Source organism: Aotus nancymaae, unplaced genomic scaffold (assembly GCF_030222135.1).
Source record: "Aotus nancymaae isolate 86718 unplaced genomic scaffold, 86718_ANA_hifiasm-v0.15.2.pri h1tg000155l, whole genome shotgun sequence".
Classification (NCBI taxonomy): domain Eukaryota; kingdom Metazoa; phylum Chordata; class Mammalia; order Primates; family Aotidae; genus Aotus; species Aotus nancymaae.
Genome location: NW_026988570.1, coordinates 1,826,951 through 1,852,520, shown reverse-complemented (window position 1 = coordinate 1,852,520; position 25,570 = coordinate 1,826,951). Strand labels below are relative to the sequence as shown.

General features: G+C 42.1%; 1 protein-coding gene across 1 annotated transcript in view; it reads left to right on the top strand.

Annotated features, from left to right (window-relative positions):
• Positions 1-25,570, top strand: part of ACOXL (acyl-CoA oxidase like) — a 208,185-nt gene that overhangs the window by 17,394 nt on the left and 165,221 nt on the right. The window contains 1 exon segment of the mRNA XM_064371646.1: positions 7,286-7,439. Within this exon segment, the coding sequence (XP_064227716.1) occupies positions 7,286-7,439 (154 nt within the window).

Here is a 25,570-nt window from a genome sequence, read left to right as displayed (position 1 = left end):
CATTTCTAGCTTTTGATTTAGAAAGACATGCTACTCTTCCTTTCACTTGAATACTCAGAGGCCACTGTAGGGTTATTGGCTTAATTTCAACATAGTTGTGTCTCAGGGAATAGAGAGGCCTGAGGAGAGGGAGAGAGATGGGAGAATGATAGGTCAGGGTCACAGTCAGCACACGCACAATATTTACCAATTAAGTTCACTGTCGTATGTGAGTGCGGTTTGTGACCCCCCCCCCAAAGAATTACAATAGTAACATCAAAGATAGTGATCACCATAACAGATATAAAAATAATGAAAAAGTGTGAAATATTCTGAGAATTACCAAAATGTCACAAAGACACCAAGTGAGCATGTGCAGTTGGAGAAAGGGCTCTGATAGACTTACTCAGTACGGGGTTACCACAAGCCTTGAATTTTTAAAAAGTGTAGTATCTGCAAAATGCAATTAGATGAGGTATTTCTGAACCTACTTTGGTTTGTCAACGGATTAAATGAATTAACACATGAAATGGGCTTAGGACATGGCCTGGTATATCCTACATGCTCTAGTGTGGCAGCAAAGAGCAGGCCCTCTGTGACCCTACTTTTGGGGACCTAATCCTGATCTTGCCATTCTCTAAATGTATAACATGGAGAAAGCTGCTGACATCCTGTACCTCAGTTTCCCCATCTATAAAATAGGAATACTAATACCTGACTTAGAGGGTTATTACAAGAATTGAATGAGTGAATATTTGAACATGCTTAGATTAGGGTCTGGAGGATAATAAATGCCCAATAAATGTTAGTTGCTATTGCCATCCCCCCAGAACTCCTCAAACTTTCTATCCCCCTATCCTACCAGTGACCACATTGTGATGATTTTTCCTCCTACATTGAAATTACTCGAAGCCTTCCTTCTCTGTCATCTCTCTCAGACCATCCCTGGTTGCAGACTCCCACCTCATTCAGCCTGACCCTTGTCAAATCTGTTCTCCAGGAATCGCCAGCCCCCTGCCTGAAATGAAGTCTGAATTCCTACTTGCCAGCTGCCACCCTCCTGGGTCCCTCTGGCATCTTCTGTACTGGGTTATGTTAGTTTGTTCCTTCGCTGCCACAAAGAACTACCTGAGATTGGGTGATTTATGAAGAAAAGAGATTTAATTGACTCATAGTTCTACAGGCTTAACAGGAAGCATGACTGAGAGTCTTCAGGAAACTTACAGTCATGGTGGAAGGCAAAGGGGAAGCAAGCAACTTCTTCACCTGGCAGCAAGAGAGAGAGGAAACACACGGGGAAGTGCCACACACTTTCAACCAAGCAGATCTTGTGAGAACCCACTCGCTATCTTGAGAATAGCAAGGAGGAAGTCCACCCCCATGATTCAGTCATCTCCCAGCAGGCCCCTCCCCTGACATGTGGGGATTACAATTTGAGATGAGATTTGAGTGGGGACACAGAGCCAAATCAATCATAAGTCAAACTCAAGCTCCCACACATGGCCCTGGGGTGCCTTCCACTGCCTGGCCTTCCCACCTCCACCCACCCCCACCTCTCTGCCCTCTACTGAGGCCTCCACACCCATCCCGTGCTCCTGCTGTGGCCTTTCTTAAAGACCTCTTCTCCCCTCACACTCTTGCTTCCCTTATCTGATAAGTTAATACTTATCTTTTGAGACCCAGTTCAGGTTGCCCACTTGTCTAAGACACTCTCACAGAGCCCCTTGTGGAATAAGGAGCCCCTATGTAAGTTTGCTGGAGCAGGAGCCTGGGGCCCTCTTGTCATTGCATTGTAACTTTTGGTTTGTGATTGTAAATTCTGTGAGCACAGAAGTTGTGGATCCATAATTTGGTATCATCACACCTAGTGAAATCTGGCTCTCTGCATAGGTTGCTTCACCTGATTGAATGAAATTGCCTTGTGTAACTATATCACACTTAGCTGTGGGGTTGGTTGAAATTTTGCTTTTAAATCATTTGATTGTCTTTGAAACATAGATTTCTGAAGGGTCCATCAGGTAACTGGCCAAGGAAGCTGGGAGCTAATATCTCCCTTTGTAATAATCTAGTGGGATTTGCTACAGGGATGAATTTCCTAGCTTATAAAATGACTAACAATTTAAAAAAATCGATATTTGCAGTGCTCCTGCCAAAGTGAGTATTTTAGGGTCTGCCTCTCCTCTTTATTCCAGGCCAAATGGGCAGCTCAAGTAGTCCAGGATGGATCCCAGGCAAGGAGGGGCCACAGCACTATCTGTGCTGCTGCCTTTCAACTGGATTCACTTTTTCTTTTGGGAAATCTCCATTTACCCAATACCTGTAAGGGTAAAATTAAGAAAATAGTTAACACATATTAAAGTACTTACCATTAACCAGCACTGTCCTAATATTTCATGTGTAGTAACTCATTTAATGTCTCAAGACAAATCAGCAGGACAGAGATTTTTCTCTCTTTGTTTTTTGATTGATGTTTAAATAGCACCTGTAATGGTGCCTTGCACAAAGTTAGACTTTATGAATATTTATCGAATAAATGAATGAGTGTAATAACCCTTCACAATTTGCAGAAACACACCAAGTCTTCTCTTTGTCAAAAAATGAAGTTCAGGATAGTTAAGCACCTGAGACATTACTCATCAAATGGATACTGCAATTTGTGCACTAGATTTTTTAAAAAATATGATTCTAATAGCTTATTGACAAAAAGTCATGTTTGGTCTTTTTATGCAAAATAAACTTTGATAAATAGAACCCTGCCATCTCATTGACTTTATGGTTTTAGATATATTGTGGTATTTCTCATGAATCTTACCATGATGGTGGGTTCTTGATATTGTTTGGCTGTGTCCCCAACCCAAATCTCATCTTGAACTGTAGCTCCCATAATTCCCATGTGTTGTGGGAGTGATCCAGTGGGATATGATTGAATCATGGGGGCAGTTTTCCCCATACTATGGTAGTGAATAAATCTCACAAGATCTGATGGTTTTATAAGGGGAAACCCCTTTCACTTGTCTTCCATTTTCTCGTTACCTGCCACCATGTAAGATATGCTTTTCACCTCCCACCATGATTGTGAGGCCTCCCCAGCCACATGGAACTGTGAGTCCATTAAACCTGTTTTCCTTTATAAATTACCTAGTCTTGGGTATGTCTTTATCAGTGGCATGAAAATTGACTAGTAGAGTAAATTGGTACCACTAGAATGTTGCACTGCTGTAAACACATCCAGTGACTATGGAACTGGGTAACAGGCAGAGGGTAGAACAGTTTGAAAAGCTTAGAAGAAGAAAGGAAAATGGGGGAAAGTTTGGAACTTCTAGAGACTTCTTAAAAAGCTTTGACAAAAATGCTAATAATGATAGAGACAATGAAATCCAGGCTGAGGTGGACTCAGATGGAGATGAGGACCTTATTGGGAACTAAAATAAAGGTGACTCTTTCTATGTTTTAGCAAAGAGACTGGTGGCATTTTGCCCCTGCCCTAAAGGTTTGTAGAACTTTGAACTTGAGGGAGATGATTTAGGGTATCTAGCAGAAGAAATTTCTAAGCAGCAAAGCATTCAGGATGTGATTTGGGTGCTGTTAAGGGCACTCTTTTTAAAAGGTAAACAGTACAATTGTTCAGAAAATTTACAGCCTGAAGATGCAATAGAAAAGAAAAACCCATTTTCTGAGGAGAAATTCAAGCCTGCTGCAGAAATTTCATAAGTAATGAGGAACGAAATGCTTATCCCCAAGACAATGGGGAAAATGTTTCCAGAGCATGTCAGAGACCTTTGCACCAGCCCCTCCCATCACAAGCTGGGAAAAAAATGGTTTCATGGGCCAGGCTCAGGGTCCTCCTGCTGTGTGCAGCCTATGGACTTTGTGCCCTGCATCCCAGCTGATCTAGCCATGGCTAAAAAGGGCCAAGGTATATCTGGAGGCATGGCTTCAAAGAGTGTAAGCCCTAAGCCTTGGCTGCTTCCATGTGGTGGTGAACCTGCAGATGCACAGAACTCAAGAATTGAGGTTTGGGAACCTCTGCCTAGATTTCAGAAGATGTATGGAAATGTCTGGATGTCCAGGCATAAGTTTGCTGTAGGGGCAGGGCCCTCATGGAGAACCTTTGCTAGGGTAGTGTGAAAGGGAAATGTGGGGTTGAAGCCCCTACACAGAGTCCCCACTGGGTTACTGCCTAGTGGAGCTTTGAGAAGATGACCACCATCCTCTAGACCCCATAATGGTAGATCCACTGACAGCTTGCACCATGTACCTGGAAAAGCCATACTCACTGCCAGCCTGTGAAAGCAGCTGGGAGTGGGGGCTGTACCCTACAAAGCCAGAGGGGTGGAGCTACCAAAGACCATGGGAACCCACCTCTTGCATCAGTGTGACCTGGATGTGAGACACGGAGTCAAAGGAGACCATTTTGGAGCTTTGAGATTTGACTGCCCCACTGGATTTTGAGCTTGCATGGGACCTGTAGCCTCTTTGTTTTAGCCAATTTCTCCCATTTGGAACAGCTATATTTACCCAATGCCTGTACCCCCATTGTATCTAGGAAGTAACTAACTTGCTTTTGATTTTACAGGCTCATAGTCAGAAGGGACTTGCTTTGACTTGCTTTGTCTGAGATGAGACTTTGGACTGTGAGCTTTTGAGTTAATGCTGAAATGACTTAAGACTTTGGGGGACTGTGGGGAAGGCATGATTAGTTTTTAAATATGAGAACATGAGACTTGGGAGGGGCCAAGAGTGGAATGATACAGTTTGGCTGTGTACACACCCAAATCTCATCAGTGGGGTCTAATTGAATCATGGGGTTGCTTTTCACTGTACTGTTCTTGTGGTAATGAGACTTATTCACTACCACAAGAACAGTATAGAGAAAAGACCACCCCCATGAGATCTGATTGTTTTATAAGGGGTTTCCCCTTTCACTTGGGTTTCATTCTCTCTTGCCTGCTACCATGTAAAACGTACCTTTTGCCTTCCACCATGATTTTGAGTCCAACCCAGCTATGTGAAACTGTGAGTCCATTAAACTTCTTGCTTTATAAATTACCCAGTCTCAGGTATGTCTTTATCAGTGTGCAAAAACAGACTAATACAGTTCTAATACTTTGTTTAACCTGTTCTTTGAGTGGATGCAACCCATAAACAAATACCTTTCATTTCTTGAGACATCACCTATTAAATAAACATGTTTAGAAATGAGAAATAATTTTGCCTCAAGAATTTCTATTTCCTAATTTTTCTTTTGGGCCACCATGGGTTTCTTATATCAGAATTTCCTAAGACATGCTCCTCCTGTACTCTAAAACACACTGAACATGGAAGACTTCCCAGACTCCTTTGTTAAACAAATATAAGGTTACAACAAAGAGCAAGAGCCAGTGGTACACCTCTCCACCTGGCAGTTGGAAGCTTGTCTGCGGTTTCTCACAATCCTTTTCTTAAAGACTATTTATTTCTTATTTCCCACCTATTTCCATCCCTGGGGAATGGGGAGAGATAGGTGTGTGTGAGACTGGAGAGATTAGTGGGGAATTATGTATACATTTTTAAAAATGCCCATTTCTGAGATTCTCTGAGAGTCATTGTATTATAGTCACAGTCCGGAGCATGGGTGATGATACTATAGCATAAATAAAAATGCCACAACTCACGCCTGTAATCCCAGCACTTTGGGAGGCTGAGGCAGGTGGATCACGAGGTCAAGAGATTGAGACCATCTTGGCCAGCATGGTGACACCCTGTCTCTACTAAAAAATACAAAAAATTAGCTGGGTGTGGTGGTGTGTACCTGTAGTCCCAGCTACTTGGGAGGTTGAGGCAGGAGAATTGCTTGATCCTGGGAGGCAGAGGTTGCAGTGAGCCGAGATCGTGCCACTGCACTCCAGCCTGGCACCTGGTGACACAGTAAGACTCTGTCTCAAAAAAAAAAAAAAAATGCCACAAACTTGCTTAGGGCACTGACAGGAACGCTATTTAGGAATAGAGAGTCCTGGGTTTAAATTCTAGCTCTGCCCTCATGCATGTGGGACCTTGACCGAGGTATGTTTACCTCAGTTGAGCCTCAGTTTTCCCAACAATCCTATGAAACTGGAAATTATATTTCCATTTTAGATATGCAAATTCAAACCATAAGGAGATACCATTGCATACACACTAGAATGACTAACATTTAAAACACTGTAAAGACCAATTTTTGGCAGGAATGTAGAACAAGTAGAATTTTTATACACCGCTGGTAAGAATGTAAAATTGCATAACCACTTTGGAAAATTATTTAGCAGTTTCTTAAAAAGTTCAGAATGCATCTACCATATGATTGAGACATTTTACTTCAATATATTTACTCAAGAAAAATGAAGACATGTATTTCCTCTAAGAATTGTACGTTAATTTTCTTAACAGTTTTATCTGCAATAGTCCCAAACTGGAAACAACCAAAACGTTCATCAACAAGTGAATGCATAAATGAATCTGATGAGTGTGTTACATAGACTAGATTACTACTAGCAATAAAAAGCAACAACTACAAATACATATTGTAATATGGATGAATTTCAAAACAGCATGCTGATTGAAAGAAGCAAGACACAACACATAATCTGCAATTCCATTTACATAAAATACATCTCATCTATCGTATCAAAGAACAGATTAGTGGTTGCCTTAGGGTGGGAGTAAAGAAAGGAATGGACTGCAAAAAGGCAGAAGGCATTTTGTTCTGTAGCTTGATTGCAATACTGTTCTCCTGGGTATGTATCGTCAAAACTCTTCAAGTGGTGCACTTTGAATGAAAGTGTCGTTGTTTTGTTATTCCTCAATAATGTTGATTAGGGAAAAATATAAGTTGTTTAAAGCAAAAGTAGCAATGAGGTTTATAACACGTGTAGAAGATCTGTGTCGATATCTTATATATAATATATATATATATATATATATCTTTATATATAAAATCTCAACAGTACCGTACCAAAGTGGATGGGGTAGTGGAATTGAGGTATACTGTATTGTTGTAAGGTGCAGAATTTCCAATGGAAGTGGCATTAAAAAGTTACGAATACAAGAGGCATGTGAAACTTTTTTGTGTCTGGTTAAAAGAAAATAATTTGGAACATGATCCTATGTGTGTAGAACAAAAGAAGAGGAGAGTTGAGCATAGTGCCTGCTTTTTGCTGGGTCAAAGGTGCCTAGACAGATGTCAGTGTGAGTGGTGAGGCCTGTAAATGAACTGGAAGAAAAGTAAACTTGGACAGAAAGCAAAGGAGAGAATGTTGTGGTGGAGATTCATGGTTGCTTTGTCCCGCAGGTATGCTGGTACCCTCCTGGAAGAGGATGTCTTCCAGGGAAAGGAACTGGTCAGGAGTCGCTTGCTGCAGGTTCTGGTGGCGGGGCTGAAGGCCTACAGCACCTGGGAGAACATCCGCTGCCTACAGGACTGCCGCGAGTGCACTGGAGGAATGGTGAGCCCCAAGGACTGCAGCCCTGCGGGTCCCTACGATATGGGACACACTGGGGGAGCACTGTGGGGCAGGCAGAGAACATGCTTCAGAGTCAAATGGAAATCCCAACTAGCAATGACTCCAGGTTCCTTCCTTACCAGCCTTGTAGTCTTGTGTGTCTCTCTCATATGATGCTGTCAGGACTGACAGAGCTCGTGTTTGTAAAATGGCTGGCCTGTGGAGGCAGGCAATACGTGTCATGAAACTTGGTGGTGCAAAGGTAGTCCACCGAAACTTGATGGACAGAGTGGGAAAGGGCCACTGAAGGTTCAGACAATCAAAGCTCCGCTCCAATGTTTGAATCCCTTGGGGAGAACACAGGAAATGACCTCGAGGGTTTCCCACCCCTGGTGAGGACGCAGCAGGCGGAACATTCAGAGACTTCCTGGTGTGCCCCCAGCCCCAGTCTCAGAGTGGATTGTGCGGTGAGAAGCACAAGGTGTGAGAAATCCCAATATGGACATTTGGGGGAGTTGAGGGGGGCTCTGAGAGCAACTGGATTTGTGTGCAATTGTGAGAGCAGAGGCCCTATAGGACTCTACAGGTCTCCGCACCCATGCAGGGGTCCAGAGCCTGTGACAAAGTGAACCCAAGCTGGGTGTCTGAGAACAGGGCAAGCAGCATGTGGGCCTGTGATGCAGTGGCACGGCGGGACTGCAGGACCTGCTATGCGCTTCATTCCAGTGTGGGTCAGAGGCAGCAGCTCCTGGAACTCCAGACCACACCCCAGAAGAGAATAGGAGAAGGGAGCCCCCGTTGGCTTTTGGTCTGAATTTAATGCTGAGCTTCATCAAATATTTGCCTAAAAACAGCACCTCTGAACAAGAAGTGGAAGATGAAGAGTTTTAGCCTCAGTAGAAAATGGGTCAAGGGCAGCTGTAGAAAATAAAAGGCGAAGGATAAATTTCTGGAAAGCCAATTACCTTCGTGTGGAGCTAACAGATTGTACAGAGGGGCAATGGTGAAGATAGGCTGAGCCTTCATAAGAGGCAGAGCTGAGGGCAGAGCCTGAGGGACTCTCCCATGTGATCCATGGTGTTTGTCCATCTGAAGGCCAGTGTGATCATTTCTTTTAGGTGGCTGAGTGAAGATGTGTCCCTGACGATGGTGGCAGGTGGGGCATGTCTGCTTCATTCCTGTGGGGATGCTGCGTGGGGTCCACATGGAAAAGAAAGGGAATGGAGAATAAAATAATAGCTGGCATAGGGTGCAGCTGGCCAGGAACTGAGGTTCTCCAAGGCAGCTGGGCCAATGGTTCAATGTGACTCTCCTTAGTTAAGGAGGGCCCTGCCAGGGGGTTAGTTTCCATCTGCATCTCCAGGAGGTGGCTGTCCCTTCAATCATCAGGCTGGCAGTAGCTGGGAACACAGCCCAGGGATTCGGGGGTAGAGTAAGAAGGTTAGGTCAGCAGGTGGGGGGTTCAATCTGAAGTCCACATAGTGGGGGGTTGGGGCATTGCTGGGGGCCCTGAGCTCAGAAACTGTAGCCTTCACAAGTGACTCAGCCTGAGGGCTCGCTCAGAACCCTGCAGGCTCCTGGTCCTCTGGGCTCCCATGGCTCTTTCCCTTTCTCACAGTTCATGGGCAGATAGGCCCAAGGTTCTCTTACCCCCAGGCCTTTATAGCCTCCCTGCACAGAGACCCTCCTGTGTGCCTCTTGTCATCCTAACCCTCGTCTCTCCGTCCTGGCTCCAGTGCTCATTATGGGAGGCCATATTTCCCCAGGGTCAATGCTGAGCCCTGGAAATACCACCCAGAACAATCACCCTTGCCTGCTCTCCAGTGGTCTGGCCTGTCATGCTCACCTGTGCTGCCTAGGACCACCCAGCAGTGCAGAAATGGCCTCACCCTGTTAGAGAAGACACAGTCCATGCTGGAATGCCAGGCCCCTGGGCACGCTGCCTCACAGAGCTCTGCACCTGGTAGCTCCTAAGCAACCTAGGGCAGAGGGCCCTAAAATGCAAATGCTGTGTCCTCTGCTCACAATACTTCCGACACCAGATGTGTGGCTTCTCCATACAAGCAGTTCTCTAATTCTCTGTGGACACTAATGGGGTGCTCTACAACAGTGGCCTTCAACCTTTTTGGCACCAGGGAATGGTTTTGTGGAAGACAACTTTTCCATGGGTGGTGTTGGGGGTTGGTGGGGGCAAGGTAGGGGGGATGGTTTCAGGATGAAACTGTTCCACCTCAGATCTTCAGGCATTAGATTCTCATAAGGAGTGCACAACCTAGATCCCTCACATGTGCAGTTCACAATAGGGTTCACGCTCCCATGAGAATCTAATGGTGTCACTGATCTGAGAGGAGATGGAGCTCAGGTGGTGATACTTGCTCCCACCGCTCACCTCTTGCTGTGTGGCCTGGTTCCTAACAGGCCACAGTCTTGTATGATCTGTGGCCTGGGGACTGGGGACCCCTGCTCTACAATTTAATTCATTCTGACACTGGCTACCTGGAGTACATGCAGACTCCACAGATTAAGGCCTCAGTTCCATAAATCTTCCCTCAACTTTGGATGCTAGTCACAGATAGTGTTTCTCTAGATTACTCCCACTGGTTTTATTATTATTGAGACAGGGTCTCACTGTCACCCAAGCTGGAGTACAGTGGCACAATCACAGCTCACTGTAGTGTCAAACTCCTTGGCTCAAGGAGTCTCCCCTCCTCAGTCTCCCAAGTAGCTGGGACTACAGGTGCATACCATTATATCTGGCTAGTTTATTTTTGGTAGAGATGGGGATCTTACTATGTTGCCCAGGCTGGTCTCAAACTCCTGGCCTCAAGTCATCCTCCTCCCAACACACCCTCCCAAAATGCTGGAATTACAGGTGTGAGACACTGTTCCTGGTCTACCCACAGTTTTGCCTAATTTGTCTATAATTTAGGAATTCCCATGACCCTCTCCTTAGGTTCAATAATTTGCTATAACAGCTCACAGTACTCAGGGACACACTTAAATGTTTACTGGAAATAATTAAGGATACAGATAAACAGCCAGATCGGCTGGGGTCCAGAAACGTTCTGAGCACGGGAGCTTCTGTCCATTTGGAGTCGGTGTGCACCACCCCACCCCATACAAGGATGTGTTCACCAACTTGGAAGCTCTCTGAACCACATATTTTAGGGATTTTTATAGAGGCTTCTTCACATAGGCGTGATCAATTATTAAGTCAATCTCTAACTCTCCTCTCCTTCCTGGAGGATGGCGGGGGTTTCAGGGAGGGCATAAAAGCTCTGAACTTCTAACCATGGCTTGGCATTTCTGATGACCAGCCCCCATCCTGAAGCTGTCCAGGTGCCCACTAGGAGTTGCCTCATTAGAACAAAAGATGCTCCAACACCCAGGAAATTCCAAGAGGTTTAGGAGCTCTGTGTCAGGAACCAGGATCAAAGAGCAAATTTAGAACAAAGAATGCTTCTAGCATCCCTCCGGAAATTACAAAAGTTTTAGGAGCTCTGTGCCAGGAACAAGGGATGAAACAAAATGTGTATTTCTTATTAGATCACAATATCACGGCCCTGATTTCTTTGTTCCTTCCCTTCTCCTCCCCACCCCCAATCCACCTGACACCTAGCATGGGGATATTTGTAGAGACACAAATATTTGTTGAAAGAAAAGAATAAGCATCTTCTAATTGTTTTAAGTTCATATGCACACACACTGCATATTTTTCAGGCTGGAACTCCCTGGGAGTGAAGTGTATACTTGAGTCTGGGGCTACTGAGAGGATACTGAAGACCATCTCTCTCTTTTTTTTTTTTTTTTGGCTTGTAGTACTAGGCAGACCTTGCTTCAAAAAAAAGTATTTCAACACGTATTTACTGTCTTTGAAGCCAGTAATCCTGGGTGTGACTTTGGGCCAGTTATTCCCACCCCGTGCCTCAGTTTTTCCATACATAATATGGAGATAAGCCTTCCCTTGTAGAGGTTGTGGGAGTTGAATTCTATGAGACAAACAGCATAAAATGCTTAACACATGGACTCAGGAAGTAGGAGCTGATGTTTCCTTGATGTGCCCAGGCTGGGGATTTGGAGAAAAAAGATGCCACATGGTCTCTATTGCTTGCCATTGTACAAGGTAGACAGGTGGTTGCAGAACCCAGCACAATGAGACAGGCCCTGTGCAGCAGCAGGGGCTCAGAGTACTCAGCGTAAAGTGGAGGGTCCCCAAGCAGTGCCACTTGAGCAACTTAAAGAATGAGCAAGAGCCTTCCAGGTGGGGCTGGAGGACCTGCCAGGCAGGGGAACCCGAACACAGGATAAGGGTGTGGGAGTCTGTGGTGCACTGAGGGACACCATGATGGGCATGGCTGGGTCTCAGTGAGGATGCAGGGGAGGAAAGGAATAAAGGGAAAAAAGCAGGAAGCAGACCTAGAGAAGGGGCTAACCCTGTCTGCACAGCTGCCTGCAGCAGGTGCTCTGTGGTGCTGTCAGGCCCAGCACCACATAGTGCAGCTGATTGAGTGCACAGAGGCTCAGCCTGCAGCACTGCAGCATGATGCCTGGCACTTATGGACACTTCTTGTCAGCTAGTCTCACTTATTGCCATTTTACAAATGAGTAAACTGAGGCCAGACTATGAGGGCAGTGAGGGCAGGGACCTAGTCCTTGATCACTACAGCCTAAGTCTGACTGTTATGTGGAATATTCAGAAGGTAGTTGTGGACTGAGTGATGACCAGCTGACAGACAAATGGACAGATAGGCTGATGGGCAGAGAGAGAGAGAAAGAAGAAAGGAAGGAAAGAAAGAAGGAAGGGAGGAAGGAAGGAAGGAAGGAAAGAAAGAGAGATCGAGAGAAAGAATGAATAAATGCCCTGTGCATCTGTTTTCTTTCTTACCCTTAGAACTTGGAATTAATCCACAAAACTTGGCTCGCTGATCTTTCTTGCTTTATTATGATTTTTTTACCCTGAACGCTTTTTTTTTTTAAAAAAAAAACATAATTTTGTTACTTTTGGAGGGAGAAAGAAGACTGATTTTGCCTATAGACTACTCAGAAACAGAGCAGTGATGATATTCATTGGCTCTAAAATCTGCATAACCCGTCTTGACAGCTTATTTGTTGGGGACAAATTTTTATGTCAGTGTGTCTAGTTTAGGAGATGGGGGACTTGAGAAGAGGGGAGCATGAGAAATTATTGTAGTTTACCAAGATAGGGGTGCATCTTGCACCTAATTTTTGCTGCTACTCTAACCATAGGCCTCTGTGAAATCCTTTTCCTCTCAACTGTTAACTTCAGTGTTAACGGTTGTGAGCATCATCCTTGGAGGGCAGCTTCTTTGCTGAGCAAAGTCTATTTGAAATCACATTTCTTGCAATATTTTTATCAATTACAAAAATAATGCATATCCATTGTAGTAATTTTTGAGAATAAAGAAAAGCACAAAAAAGTAAAGTTATCCCAAAATTATGCTTCTCAGAGATGATTCTTATTGTCTGCAGTATATTCTTTCTGGGCAGTGTGTGTGTGTGTGTGTGTGTGTGTGTGTGTGTGTGTATTTCAAATGTTATAACCTCCCCTCTTCACCTAAGACTTGATATGGATATTGCTTCAAATCTTTACTACCACCGTACTTTGAAGTAAAATTTTTCTGGGCAGTGTGTGTGTGTGTGTGTGTGTGTGTGTGTGTGTGTGTGTGTGTATGTATTTCAAATGTTATAACCTCCCCTCTTCACCTAAGACTTGATATGGATATTGCTTCAAATCTTTACTACCACCATACTTTGAAGTAAAATTTTTATAGCTGGTACCATTTATCTTGTAGGTGTACCGTAATGCATTCAGTTAATCCCTCAGCTTATGTCAAAGTGTTTCATTATTATAAACAACACAATAGAAAACATTCTAGTACCTTGGTACCTAACTTATTTTTGCGCATACCTGGGATTGTTTTTTGGGAATCAAGTATTTAAATCAAGCCTGTCCATCCCATGGCCCTCAGGCCTCATGTAGCCCAGGATTGCTTTGAATGCAGCACAATGCAAATTTATAAACTTTCTTAAAACATTTGAGATCTTTTTGAATTTTTAAAAAATCTCATCAGCTATCAGTATTTGTGTGTTTTATGTGTGGCCCAAGACAATTCTTCTTCCAGTGTGGCCCAGGGAAGCCAAAAGATTGGACACCCCTGATTTAAATGATGAGTGGCATTGTCAATATAGGTTAAACCAATGTCCACTCCCACCAGCAGCTGAACACAGAATGCTTAATTAGTTTCTAGACCAGTGGTTTTCAAATTCTTTTGACCTTAACCCAAAGTAAAAGGTATGCTTTTCCTTAGAAATCTTTACAACCTAGTATTTACAAACACACATATATGAAATTGAGAAAAGAAATTTTATGAAACAGTACTGCCTTACTACTGTGAGGCGCTCTCATATTTTCTTATTTTGTGTCATTCTTTAAAAAGCAAGTCATGATAAAGTAAACTGATTTCATGACCTGCTCGTGTGTTGTAGCCTACTGTTTGTAAAACACAGCCCAGACTCACTGATCAAACAGAAAGGGTCTTGCTATATATAGTTGAGAGCTGCAGGTCATGAGAGTGTGTCTGTGGTGATCAAAAGAAGCTAGAGTTTCCAGGACATACATTTTCTGGCCCTGCTAGAAACCAAAATCTGGCTTCTGTTGAGACCAAAATATGATAACTTAGTTTTCACTGGAATGTTATTAATTCGGCCCTTGAGACTTAAGATTTTGTATTTGAAAGTGGGAAAGAGACAAAGGGCTTCAAATGTCTCCTGAGCACTGACACAGAAAGTGATCAGTTCTTTCTAACTGCTTGGTTTATCTTGGATCTGGAAAGAATGAGTGCACACAGCAGCCCCGCAGGTTTGGCCTCACTGAGAACTCATGATCCCAGCACTGTTGCTCTTGAACTGCTCTGTGGTTTCAAACCTTTGCATTCTAGGATTCTTTCCACAAATTGATGTTTCCATAACACTTGGTGGTCAGTTTAATAACATTATCACTCTGTGTTAGGAAATCACGAGACAGTCTTAAACTGGCTATTTCTACAGGAGCCTTGGCAATTTGTGCTTTCTTTGGGCAGTGGGCTGAATGTTGCAAGAGTAATATTCTGTTACTTAAAGAACATTCTTAGCAGTGAGGTAGATACATGCAGAGTACAAATAGAGGGGAAACTTTGGAATTAAATCTTATTTTAGTCTTTTACTCCTTTGTTTCTGAGTTATAATTTTTCTAACTATCTTAACCTTTGTGGTATAATCTGTTTCTTTTTGTGCATAAAACCTGGGATAAATGAGATTTTACACAAAAAGGAATACTTGTTCACAATATGATCATTAAATAGGCAGTACTGGTTCAAATTTCCATAATTTATTTTCATGCAAGCACTTCGAAGCCTCAGTGATTGCTGGTTAAGAATCATTGCTGAGTATCGCTAAGTTCTCTTTTTGTACAGAACAGTGTACTAGGTAGATGTTCCTAGGAAGCCAGGTAATGTGAGGGGGCACTGTACGCTGTATGGAATTGAGAGGAGGCCCTGAGGTTTCAGCATTAGGAGACTTCTGATCAAGATGCAGTAACCCTCTTGACAGAAACAATAAAAAAATGGACTATATGTTTAGGCTAAACAGTTTGCAAGACACTAGATATCAGGCATTGAAGGACAGTGATCTTTGAGATGAAGGAAATAAGTCAGATGAACCTGTGACTGCCCCAGTTTACTGCCTTAAGAGAATTTATAATTTATATATGTGTATATAAATATATTACATATAATTTATAATTTTATTTTTTAACTTTTTAAACTTCTTTTCTAGGTTCAGGGGTACATTTGCAGGTTTGTCATATAGGTTAATTGTATGTTATGGGGGTTTGGTGTACAGCTAATTTCATCACCCAGGTAATAAGCATAGTACTCAATAGGTAGTTTTTTGATCCTCACTCTCCTCCTACCCTCCATCCTCAAGAAGGCCCCAGTGTCTGTTGTTCCCCTATGTGTGTCTATGTGTACTCAGTGTTTAGCTCCCACTTATAAGTGAGAACATGTGGTATTTGGTTTTCTGTTTCTGTGTTAGTTCACTTAGGATAATGGCCTCCAGCTCCAACCTTGTTGCTGCAAAGGGCATGATCTCGTTCCTTTTTATGGCTGTGTAGAATTGCATGGCATATATGTACCGCATTTTCTTTATCCAGTCTATTACTGATGGGTATGTAGGTTGATTTTATGTCTTTGCTATTGTAAATAGTGCTGCCATGAGCATATGTGTGCATGTGTCTTTATGGTAGAATGATTTATATTTATTTTGGCATATACTCAATAATGAGATTTCTAGGTCAAATGGTAATTCTGTTTTAAGTTCTTTGATAAATTACTAAAGTGCTTTTCACAGTGGCTGAGCCAATTTACATTCCCACCAGCAGTATATAAGTGTTCCCTTTTCTCTGCAACCTTGCCAATATCTGTTACTTTTTTACTTTTTAGTAATAGCCATTCTGACTTGTGTGAGATGGTATCTCATTGTAATTTTAATTTGCATTTCTCTAATGATTAGTGATGTTGAGCATTTTTTCATATGCTTGTTAGCTGCATGAATGTCTTCTTTGACAAGTGTCTTGTTCATGTCCTTTGCCCACTTTTTAATAGAATTGTTTGTTTCTTTCTTGTTAATTGTTTAAGTTCCTTTTGGGTATTAGACCTTTGTTGGATGCGTAGTTGGCGAATATTTTCTCACATTCTGTAGATTGTCTGTTCATTCTGTTGATAGTTTCTTTTGCTGTGCAAATGCCCTTTCATTTAATTAGGTCTCATTTGTCAATTTTTTTTTTTTTTTCAATTTCTTTGGCATGTTTGTCATGAAATCTGTGCTAGGGCCTATGTCTGGAATGGTATTTCCCAGGTCATCTTCCAGGGTTTTTATAGTTTTAGGTTGTATATTTAAATATTTAATCCATCTTGAGTTAATTTTTGTATATGGTGTAAGGAACGGTTCCAGTTCCAATCTTCTGCATGTGGCTAGCCAGTTATTCCAGGACCACTGGTTGAATAGAGAGTCTTCCCCATTGCTTGTTTTTGTCATCTTTGTCAAAGATCAGGTGATCATAAGTGTGTGGCCTTATTTCTGGGCTCTCTATTCTGTTCCATTGGTCTATGTGTCTGTTCTTGTACCAGTATCATGCTGCTTTGGTTACTGTAGCCTTGTAGTATCATTTGAAATTAAATAATGTGATATCTTCCACTTTGTTCATTTTGCTCAGGATTGCTTTAGCTATTCAGGCTCTTTTTGGTTCTGTATGAATTTTAAAATAGTTTCTAATTCTGTGAAGAATGTCATTGGTAGTTTGATAGGAATAGCATTGAATCTGTAAATTGCTTTGGGCAGTATGGCCATTTTAACAATATCGATTCTTTCAATCCATGAACATGGAATGTTTTTCCAAATGTTTGTGTCATCTCTGATTTCTTTGAGCAGTGTTTTGTAATTTTCACTGTAGAGATCTTTCACCTTCCTGGTTATCTGTATTCCTAAGTGTTTTATTTTTTGTATTCCGAAGTATTTTATTTTACTTTTTGTGGCAATTGTGAATGGGATTGCCTTTCTGATTTGGCTCTCAATTTGGACATTGCTGGTGTATAAATGCTACCGATTTTTGTACATCAATTTTCTATCCTGAAACTTTGCTCAAGTTGTTTATCAGCTCTAAGAACTTTTGGGTAAAAACTATAAGGTTTTATACATCTAGAATTATGTCATCTGCAGAGATAATTTGACTTCTGCCCTTTCTATTTGGATGCCTTCTATTTATTTCTCTCATTTGATTGCTCTGGCTAGGATTTCCAGTTCTATGTTGAATATGAGTGGTGAGAGTGGCATCCTTGTCTTGTTCTGGTTCTCAAGGGGAATGGTTTCAGCTTTTGCCCACTCAATATGAAATTGAGAGCCATGTCTTGAACCCAGAGACTATGTCCAGAGCTCATGCTCTAAACCACTCTACCATATGCAATAAATGTTAGTATATGTTAATAGAGGGCATGGAATAGAAGTCAGAGACTACTCTGCCATATGCAAATTGACCTGTGCTGGCTTCTGCCCTCTCTGCTTCAGAAAATAGCAGAGTTCTCCTTAATAGGATGAGCACAGTTTGGATCTAACTTGTAACTTTCCAACTATGTGAATTTGGGTAGGTTCTCACTTCCCAAGACTCAGTGTCCATAGACATGTCTTGCTGAGCTGCCCAGTGGTTAGCATTAGTTGGAGTGGACCTTCCCATGGTGGTGAAAGTCAGCCACCAAGACCAGACCCTTCTTTTCCTATTAGTCTTTCTGACATTTCCTGCTGTTTCCCCCTGTTGTACAGTCAAGAGAAGTGAGGTGGGATTTGGTTAAATTACTCACTCCAATCCCCTTTGGTGAGTCAAGGAGAGGCTGGAACAGGAGTTGGCAGAGCTCTGCTCTTGGCATGCAACTGTGACATTCCCAGTGGCCAGTGCTTCGTGCTTACACATGTTCTGCATTTCAGCCTCTAATCTCAGTATGTAAGGGGAGAATCAAACTGGCCTCATTTGAACGTGATGAAAACCCTTCACCTGCCCATGTGGGAATTCTGCCTGAGAGCTGAACTCTGCTGGCTCTGATTAGTCAAGTGAGGCAGGCCTGGCAGCTTTGCTTCGATTCCCACCTTCTTGCTTTAAGGATTGGGTGGGGTCAAACAAGTTCTTCAGACTGTTGATATTTAGTTCTGCCTTCACATTGCCTCTTTCTCCATATTCAAGCAAACCTAGATTGAATTTCTAAACTCTTCTGAGAGAGTAATAGGGGAAGCAGCCCTGGATCTTACATTTCTGCCTTACAATGGAGAGGGGGCATTCTGAGAGACAAGAGGTTCCTTGTCATGGAAAGGGAGCTGCTGGCTTTGGTGTGGTTGGAATCTCATGGTCAGGGCTCTGTGACCTTGGACTTTACCACTGGGAGCCTCAGTTTCCTTCTCTCTTAAGGCCCAGAACTTGGTAGATATTCAATAAAGCTTGATTCTCCTTTCCTTGCCTTTTGCTGAATGTAGTAACAGATCACACTGAAAGATCTCAACTCTCTACCCTTCTCTTCTCCCCCTCTGCCACCAGGACCCGTTAGACACACATGGGAGCTGCTTGGTTGGGGTTCCTCGGGGTGTGGCTTTGGACCATGGAGGAAAGCCACCTTCTCAGCCACTGCTGACACCAAAGCATGGGGGTCTACAGGCCTGGGACCTAAACACACCACAGGGTGTCTACCAGCCCTCCACTGGGGAGAGCTGGAGCTCAGCTGATGGCCTTGGCCCTGCAGAGCCACACTCTTCACAAGGACCTCCTGCAGTGTCTCCTGGACCTTGTGTTACCTGAACCCAGATGCCCATGGCCGGGGCCTGTGCCCTCCATCTTGGTTCCTTTGAAACTAACACCAGAAGATGCCACTCTTGTGTCACCATGCCCTCAGGGCCAGTCTCCACAGCAGGACTTTATGTCTCCCCACATCAGTGGAGGGCCTTCTCTTATCTGCCCCCAGCTGCCCTGTTTCTCCTCAGTGTGTTCCAGAATTTCATGAAGAAGAACAGAAACAGGCAAAGCAGAGTGAAAAAAAGTATCTACAAAATTGGAGTGCAGTGAAGTCTCAAAAAAGCTTTGCAACCTAGCACAACGATAAGGTTATCAGCAAACACGTGCTGATCCTTCCTTTCACATTAGATGCAGAGCTGCTCTTTGCTGCTTGGAGATGTAATCCAGCCGGGCAGTGACTGAGTGATTATATTTAATGATTGCATAAGGGAACACTGAAACAATTGCAAGTGTTTGTAAATTTTTTCAGAAAGTGATGTGAGGCAGAGCCCCCTGCTTATTCAGTAGACTTTGTCCCAGGACTAACTCCTCAGGGAGATTCAACACCACCTCATTTATCTGGCATCAACCAACCCTTGGAACAGAGCCAAGGCCTGAAATAAACAAATCAGATCTCTGGGAATCCCAAAGAGATGTTGCAAAGCCTGCATGCTGGAGCTCAAGCCCTTACTCCACAAATGCAGGAGCCCGTGGCCTCTGTTCCTGCTTGTTCCATGTGTCTCCTGGTTTCTGTGGGCTGTAGAAGAAGGGCACAGGGATAGTGAATGCAGACAGCTAAGAGCACTCAGGAGCCAAAGACCAAGGTAGATCCAGAAGAACTATGAAAAAAAAAAAAAAAGACCAGATTGAGGCCGGGCGTGGTGGCTCATGCCTGTAATCCCCGCACTCTGGGAGGCCTAGGCAGGCAGATCATGAGGTCAGGAGATCAAGACCATTCTGGCCAACATGGTAAAACCCTGTCTCTACTAAAAATACAAAAATTAGTTGAGTGTGGCGGCGTGCACCTGTAGTCCCAGCTTCTCGGGAAGCTGAGGCAGGAGAATTGCTTGAACCCAGGAGGCAGAGGTTGCGGTGAGCTGAGATCGTGCCACTGTACTCCAGCCTGCGTGACTGAGTGGGACTCCATCTGGAAAAAACAAACAAACAAATAAAACAAAAAAACCCAGCCAAACAAACAAACAAAAAACAGACTAAAAAATGCAGGAGCACAGTGGGCTCCTGCCCAGCCCTAGGTGGGACTCGAAGCTAATCTGCAACAGTCCTCCAGGCAATGTGGGCACCAGGCAGGCAGCAGGCTGGTGCGAGCAGAGACAGTCACTCGAGGATCTCCCCTCCAACATGGATGCTGCAGACTTACTGTTCCCTGGAATAACAGAGATGATATTTGTTTAAATACTTAGCTTCTCACAGCAAACCCCGAGACATGTACATTTCACTGCAGACCAGTAGGTCACCCTGACTTAGATCTGATGTGGCAGAGGCCCTTTTGCTTCCTATACAGTTTCTTAAGATGCAGAACCATGAAAAATTCTGTCTAGTGCTTGGGTCATGGATAGCTGAGTCCAGCTGGCTGGGATTGCGTTTGTGGGCAGGACAGGGCTGAGCTGAGCTTCACCATAATGCCAAATGACTTGTGGGTAGGTGGAAAGAGTTTAGACACTGTCCGTACTCAGAGAGTCCAAGGCTGGATCTGGCAAACTTCCCAAGAAGGATCTGTCTGGAGTCCAAGTGTCAATATGGCCCTCTAGTAGAAGGGCCTTCTCAGTGGTTACTAAGACAACTTTATCAGCCAGACTCTTTGCTCAAGAGTCTCATTTTTCTCATTTTTCCAGGGCATCAACTGGTTTCTGACCAACTCCCTTTCTTTTTATTTTATTGGTCAGAGATATGTTTCTCTGGAAGGGTCGAGACCCTTCAAGAAAAATCCCAAAGTTCTGGGGCTTTGGATTAAAGCCTAGGCTTCTCCTCTCCTCTGCTGTCACTTTCTGAGCATTCTGCTGACCCTAACCTATTTGGCTGTAGGGATTTGCAAAGACAGCACAATAAAAATCACCTTGTGATTATAAATGATTCAACTTTGAAAGAACCTTGCTCCAAGATTAGAGGAATCAGCTCTTATTTTTTGAAAAAAAAAAAAAAAAAAAAAAAAAAAAAAAAAAATCATTTTTGACTCCTTGACATTCTCTGAGTCCCTGCTATGAGGAAGCACTAGGGACATGTATAGATGTTGTCACCTTTAATCCTCCAATAGTTCTGTGAGTAGGAGTTATTTTCCCATGGAAGGACAAACAAGGCCAGAAGTAAGATGTTATTTCTCTAATCTACTAAAAGGCAGAGGCAAAGGTTCTGCAGTCCTTCCAAATGAAGGCTATTATCCCTAATTCAGAACTTTGCCCCCTTTTTTTGGCAGGTGATAACTTTCTTCCCTGGCCCTCTGGGTTCCGTGTTAATGAATGTTCTACACTTAACCCTCATTTAACATAAGTCCATGGCTTTTAAACAAGCCTCTGTCTTTTGATGTTAATCTGTGGTTACTGGAAAAAATCGCTCCCCAGTGAGAAAGCCCATATGTCATCTTTGTGAGTGTCCTAGGTTAGTAGGTCCTATCTTGTCAGGCAAATTAGAGGGGGAAAGTAGCCAGCAGTAAAACTGACGCTCATCACTGATAAGGAAAAGAGAGATTGCTAAAATGACCCAGGGATAATCCATTTTATTTGGCAACATTCCTTTGAGGGTCTCAGCCCAAAATTTTTAAGGGCATAAACAAGGAGATTATAAATTTCATAAGGAATGGATAGCAGCCAGACATATGAGAGAATAATGGACAGAACTGGCATAGATCTTGGGCCAATTTGCCAAATTTTGAATCCACTGTATGTTGTTTAACTTTCTCAGTTTACTCTCCCTTGAGACAGTTCATAACTCTCCAGAATGATTCACCCCATATCCCAGCAAGAAACATGAAGGTTGGTGGTGGGGAGATGAAGTTTTACAAGTTGACTTCTCAATGTGTGACCTTCTTAGTTAAGATTATTTTGGATGCAGGTAAAAAAGGTCAATTATAAACTTTCTCCAGCAAGAATGAAGAATCAGTCTTAAGGAGGAAGGGCAGAGAGAGAGCGAGAAATGGAGAGAGAGAGAGGGAGAGAGAAGTTCTGGAATTTAGGTCTCATGAGAATCAGGGACAGGGAAGGGGTCTGGAGTTCCCGAATCTGTGCTAGGGGGGTCTCTCCATTTCTTGGGACCCATAGTCTCAGCCTTTGCATCTCTTGGTGTCTTCTCATTCTCCTTGATCTTCTCTGCATTTGAGACTGTCTATTGCTATGGAATTCATAGCATCTCTTTTCCAGCCACACTCTGAGATGGTGTTTCTCAGATCAAATGCTGAATCCCCATCTCAGTTGAGTCAGAGTCCTTCCCAACTCAGCCATTTCTGGTTAGGGAGTGGGGTCACACGTCATGAACGTGTTGGTGGATGCCCCATCTCTGTGGGTGCTAAGAGAGTTCCCAAAGAATAGGAGCTGAGCAGGTATCTATTATAATGTGTGCGGTAGTTTTTAAAATATTTTCTAATACTTTGAAGCTGGCATATAGAAATGGAGTTTAATTTTGTATGTTGATGTTATATTCAACAACCTAGTTAAATTGCCACATTAATTCTAACAATCTATTTGTAGCTCTTTTGGGTTTCCTGTGAAGATAGTTATATCATCTGAGAAAAATGATAGCTTCTTCCTTTTCAATCATTTACATTTGTTTCTCTGTCTATATTATTGAAGTGCCAAGAACTTCCAGTGCAATAGTAAAGTCAAGTGTATTTTATCCTTGACTTTACTATTTCACCATTAAAGATTTTATCTGGTGTGGGACTTGTGCAGATAATCTTTATTATGTTAAGGAAAAGCCTGTTTTACTCTTCATTTATAAATTGTTTTGTGCATGTGTATATTTATTTGATTGGTTTTAAAATTTAAATATATTCATTTTATGGAATTATTTATCTGCATTTATTTTGTTGAGATGATTGCACATTTTCTTCCCTTTAATCTGGTGAATTTGGTGAATTTACATTAACAGATTTTCTAATGTTAACAAATCTTGAGTTTTGGGAAATATACAACTCAGTCATGATGTATGTTTGTATATTTAAAAAGCTGTTGATTTCACTTGCTAATATTTGTTTAGGGTTTTCTGCTCTGTGATTATGAGTGAGGTTGGCCTCTGCTATGCTTTTCTAGGGGTGTCCTTAATCTAGTTTGGATATCCAGGCTATATCACCCTCATTAAATGACTTGAAGGTGTTCCTTATATTTCTGTTCTCTGGAAGAGTTTGTATAGAATTGAATTATCTCTTCCTTGAATATTTGGTACAAATATAACTACAAGGCTAAACAGACCTTGTGGTTTCTTTCTGAGAACATGTAAAGTGATTGGTTCTGTTTCTTTCCTGGTTATAAGCTACTCAGATTTTCTGTTCTTCTTGAGTCTGTTTTGCCAATTTTTATTTTCCTAGTAATTTGTACATTTCTTCTTAGTTTTAAAATGTATCAACCATAAAGTCTATGGTACCTTTTTCTCTTTTTAACCCTTGTATGGGTAGTTACACTCCTTTGCCATTCCTAATATCGTTTATTTTCCACAGCTGTCTTGTCACGTGATCTATTTTGTATATTTTTTCAAATAATAAACTTTTGGCTTTGTCCATCCTCTCTACTATATCCGGCTTTTCTATTTTATTGATCTTTATTCCTTCTTTTCTTTTGAGACAAGGTTTCACTGTGTCACCCAGGTTAGAGTGCAATAGTGCGATCACAGCTCACTGCAACCTGGACTTCTTAGGCTCAAGTGATCCTCCCACCTCAGCCTCCTAAGTAGCTGGGATTACAGGTGCATGCTATCATGCCCAGCTAATTTTTTAAATTTATGTAGAAATTGGGGTCCCACTATGTTGTCCAGGCTAGTCTCAAACTCCTGGGCTAAAACTATCCTCATGCTTCAGCCTCCCAAAATGTTGGGATTACAGGCGTGAGCCACCATGCCTGGCCATTACTTATTTTCTTCTACTTTCTTTGGGTTTATTCTCCTGGTCCTCCTGTAATATCTTAATTTGAAGTTTATCTCATTTTCTCCATTTCTCTTTTTCTATTATAAGCATTTAAAGTGATAACTTTTCTTTTTAAATGCTGCTTTGGTTATATCAACTGTGATTTGATATATAAGATTTTCAGTTTATTGATTCTAAGTTTATTTTAATTTTTATGGTGACTCATTTGTCTCATGAATTAGTTGAGCATGTTTTTCAGTTTTCTAATGTCTGGTGTTTAAAAAAATAGCCAACATTTGTTGAATTCTTATTGTATGTCAAATATCTGTCTTTACACTTTACATTCATCAACATAAATTCTCACAATGGCCCTATAGAGAAGAACTGTTCTGACCCCAATATTATGTATGTGAAAAGTGGGACACTGGGAGTTTAAGCAAGTTGCCCAAGATCACACAGCTCCTGAGTTGGCGGAGCAGAGCTTCAAATCCAGGCTGTTTGGCTAGGGAGTATAACTACTGTATACTAGTGACTTTTTAAAGTTACAGTTCTTGTTGTTATAATTACTGATACATATCTTCAGTTAATTTCACATAATCAGAGGAAGTGGCTGATGTCATAAAGGTTTTTTGAAAATGTTTTATGGCCTGTTCTATGGCTAAAGCCTGGTCAATTTCCATGTGTGCCTCAAAGGAGTGTGTCTTCTGTAATTGGATGCAGGGTTTCAAATGTGACCAATAGATCAAGCTTCTTAGTAGCACTATTCAAATATGCCCTGTTCTTACTGAGGTTTTGGCCTGTCTGATCTATCAATTATTGAGAGATGTGTGCTGAACTCTCCCACTGTTGATAGTGGATTTGTCAGTGTATTAGTCCATTTTTACACTTCTATAAGGAACTACCTGATACTGGATAATTTATGAAAAAAAAGGTTTAATTAACTCACAGTTCCACAGGCTCTACAGGAAGCGTGGGTTGGGTGGCCTTATAATCATGGCAGAAGGTGAAGGGGAAGCAATCATGTCTTACCATGGCAGAGCAAGGGTGACAGAGAGAAGTTATGGGGGAGCCACACACTTTTAGATGATCAGATCTCATGAGAACTCACTTGTTATCACAAGAACAACAAGGGGAAATCCACCCCATGATCCAGTCACTTCCCACCAGACTCCTGCTCCAGTTGGACGTGAGATTTGGTTAGGGACACAAATCCAGGCCATTTCAGTGTCTCTTTGTAATTTTATCAATTTCAGTCTCATTAATTTGACATTGCATTATTAGATATTTATAAGCTTAAAATTGTTATATTTTCCTAGTGAATTGAGTCTTCAATCTTTATTTAGTGACTCCCTTTATCAAAAGCAATGCCTTAAAATTTATTTTGTCTGATATTAATATAAGGACAAAAGCCTCCATTTGGTTAGTATTTACCTGTTATATCCTTATACTTTCAACTTTGCTGTGTTTATGTGTCTTATAAACAACATTTGCCTATTTTTAAAATTGAATTTACCTTGACAATATCAAAAAACTTTTCTATGTTTATGTGTCTTATAAACAACATTTGTCTGTTTTTAAAATTAAATTTACCTTGACAATCTCATGACAATCTCATTGATACTTTGACAATCAATCAATGTGTTTAGTCTAAGTAATTATGGTCATCACTGATACATTTGAATTCATGTTTTCTTTCTCTCTCTT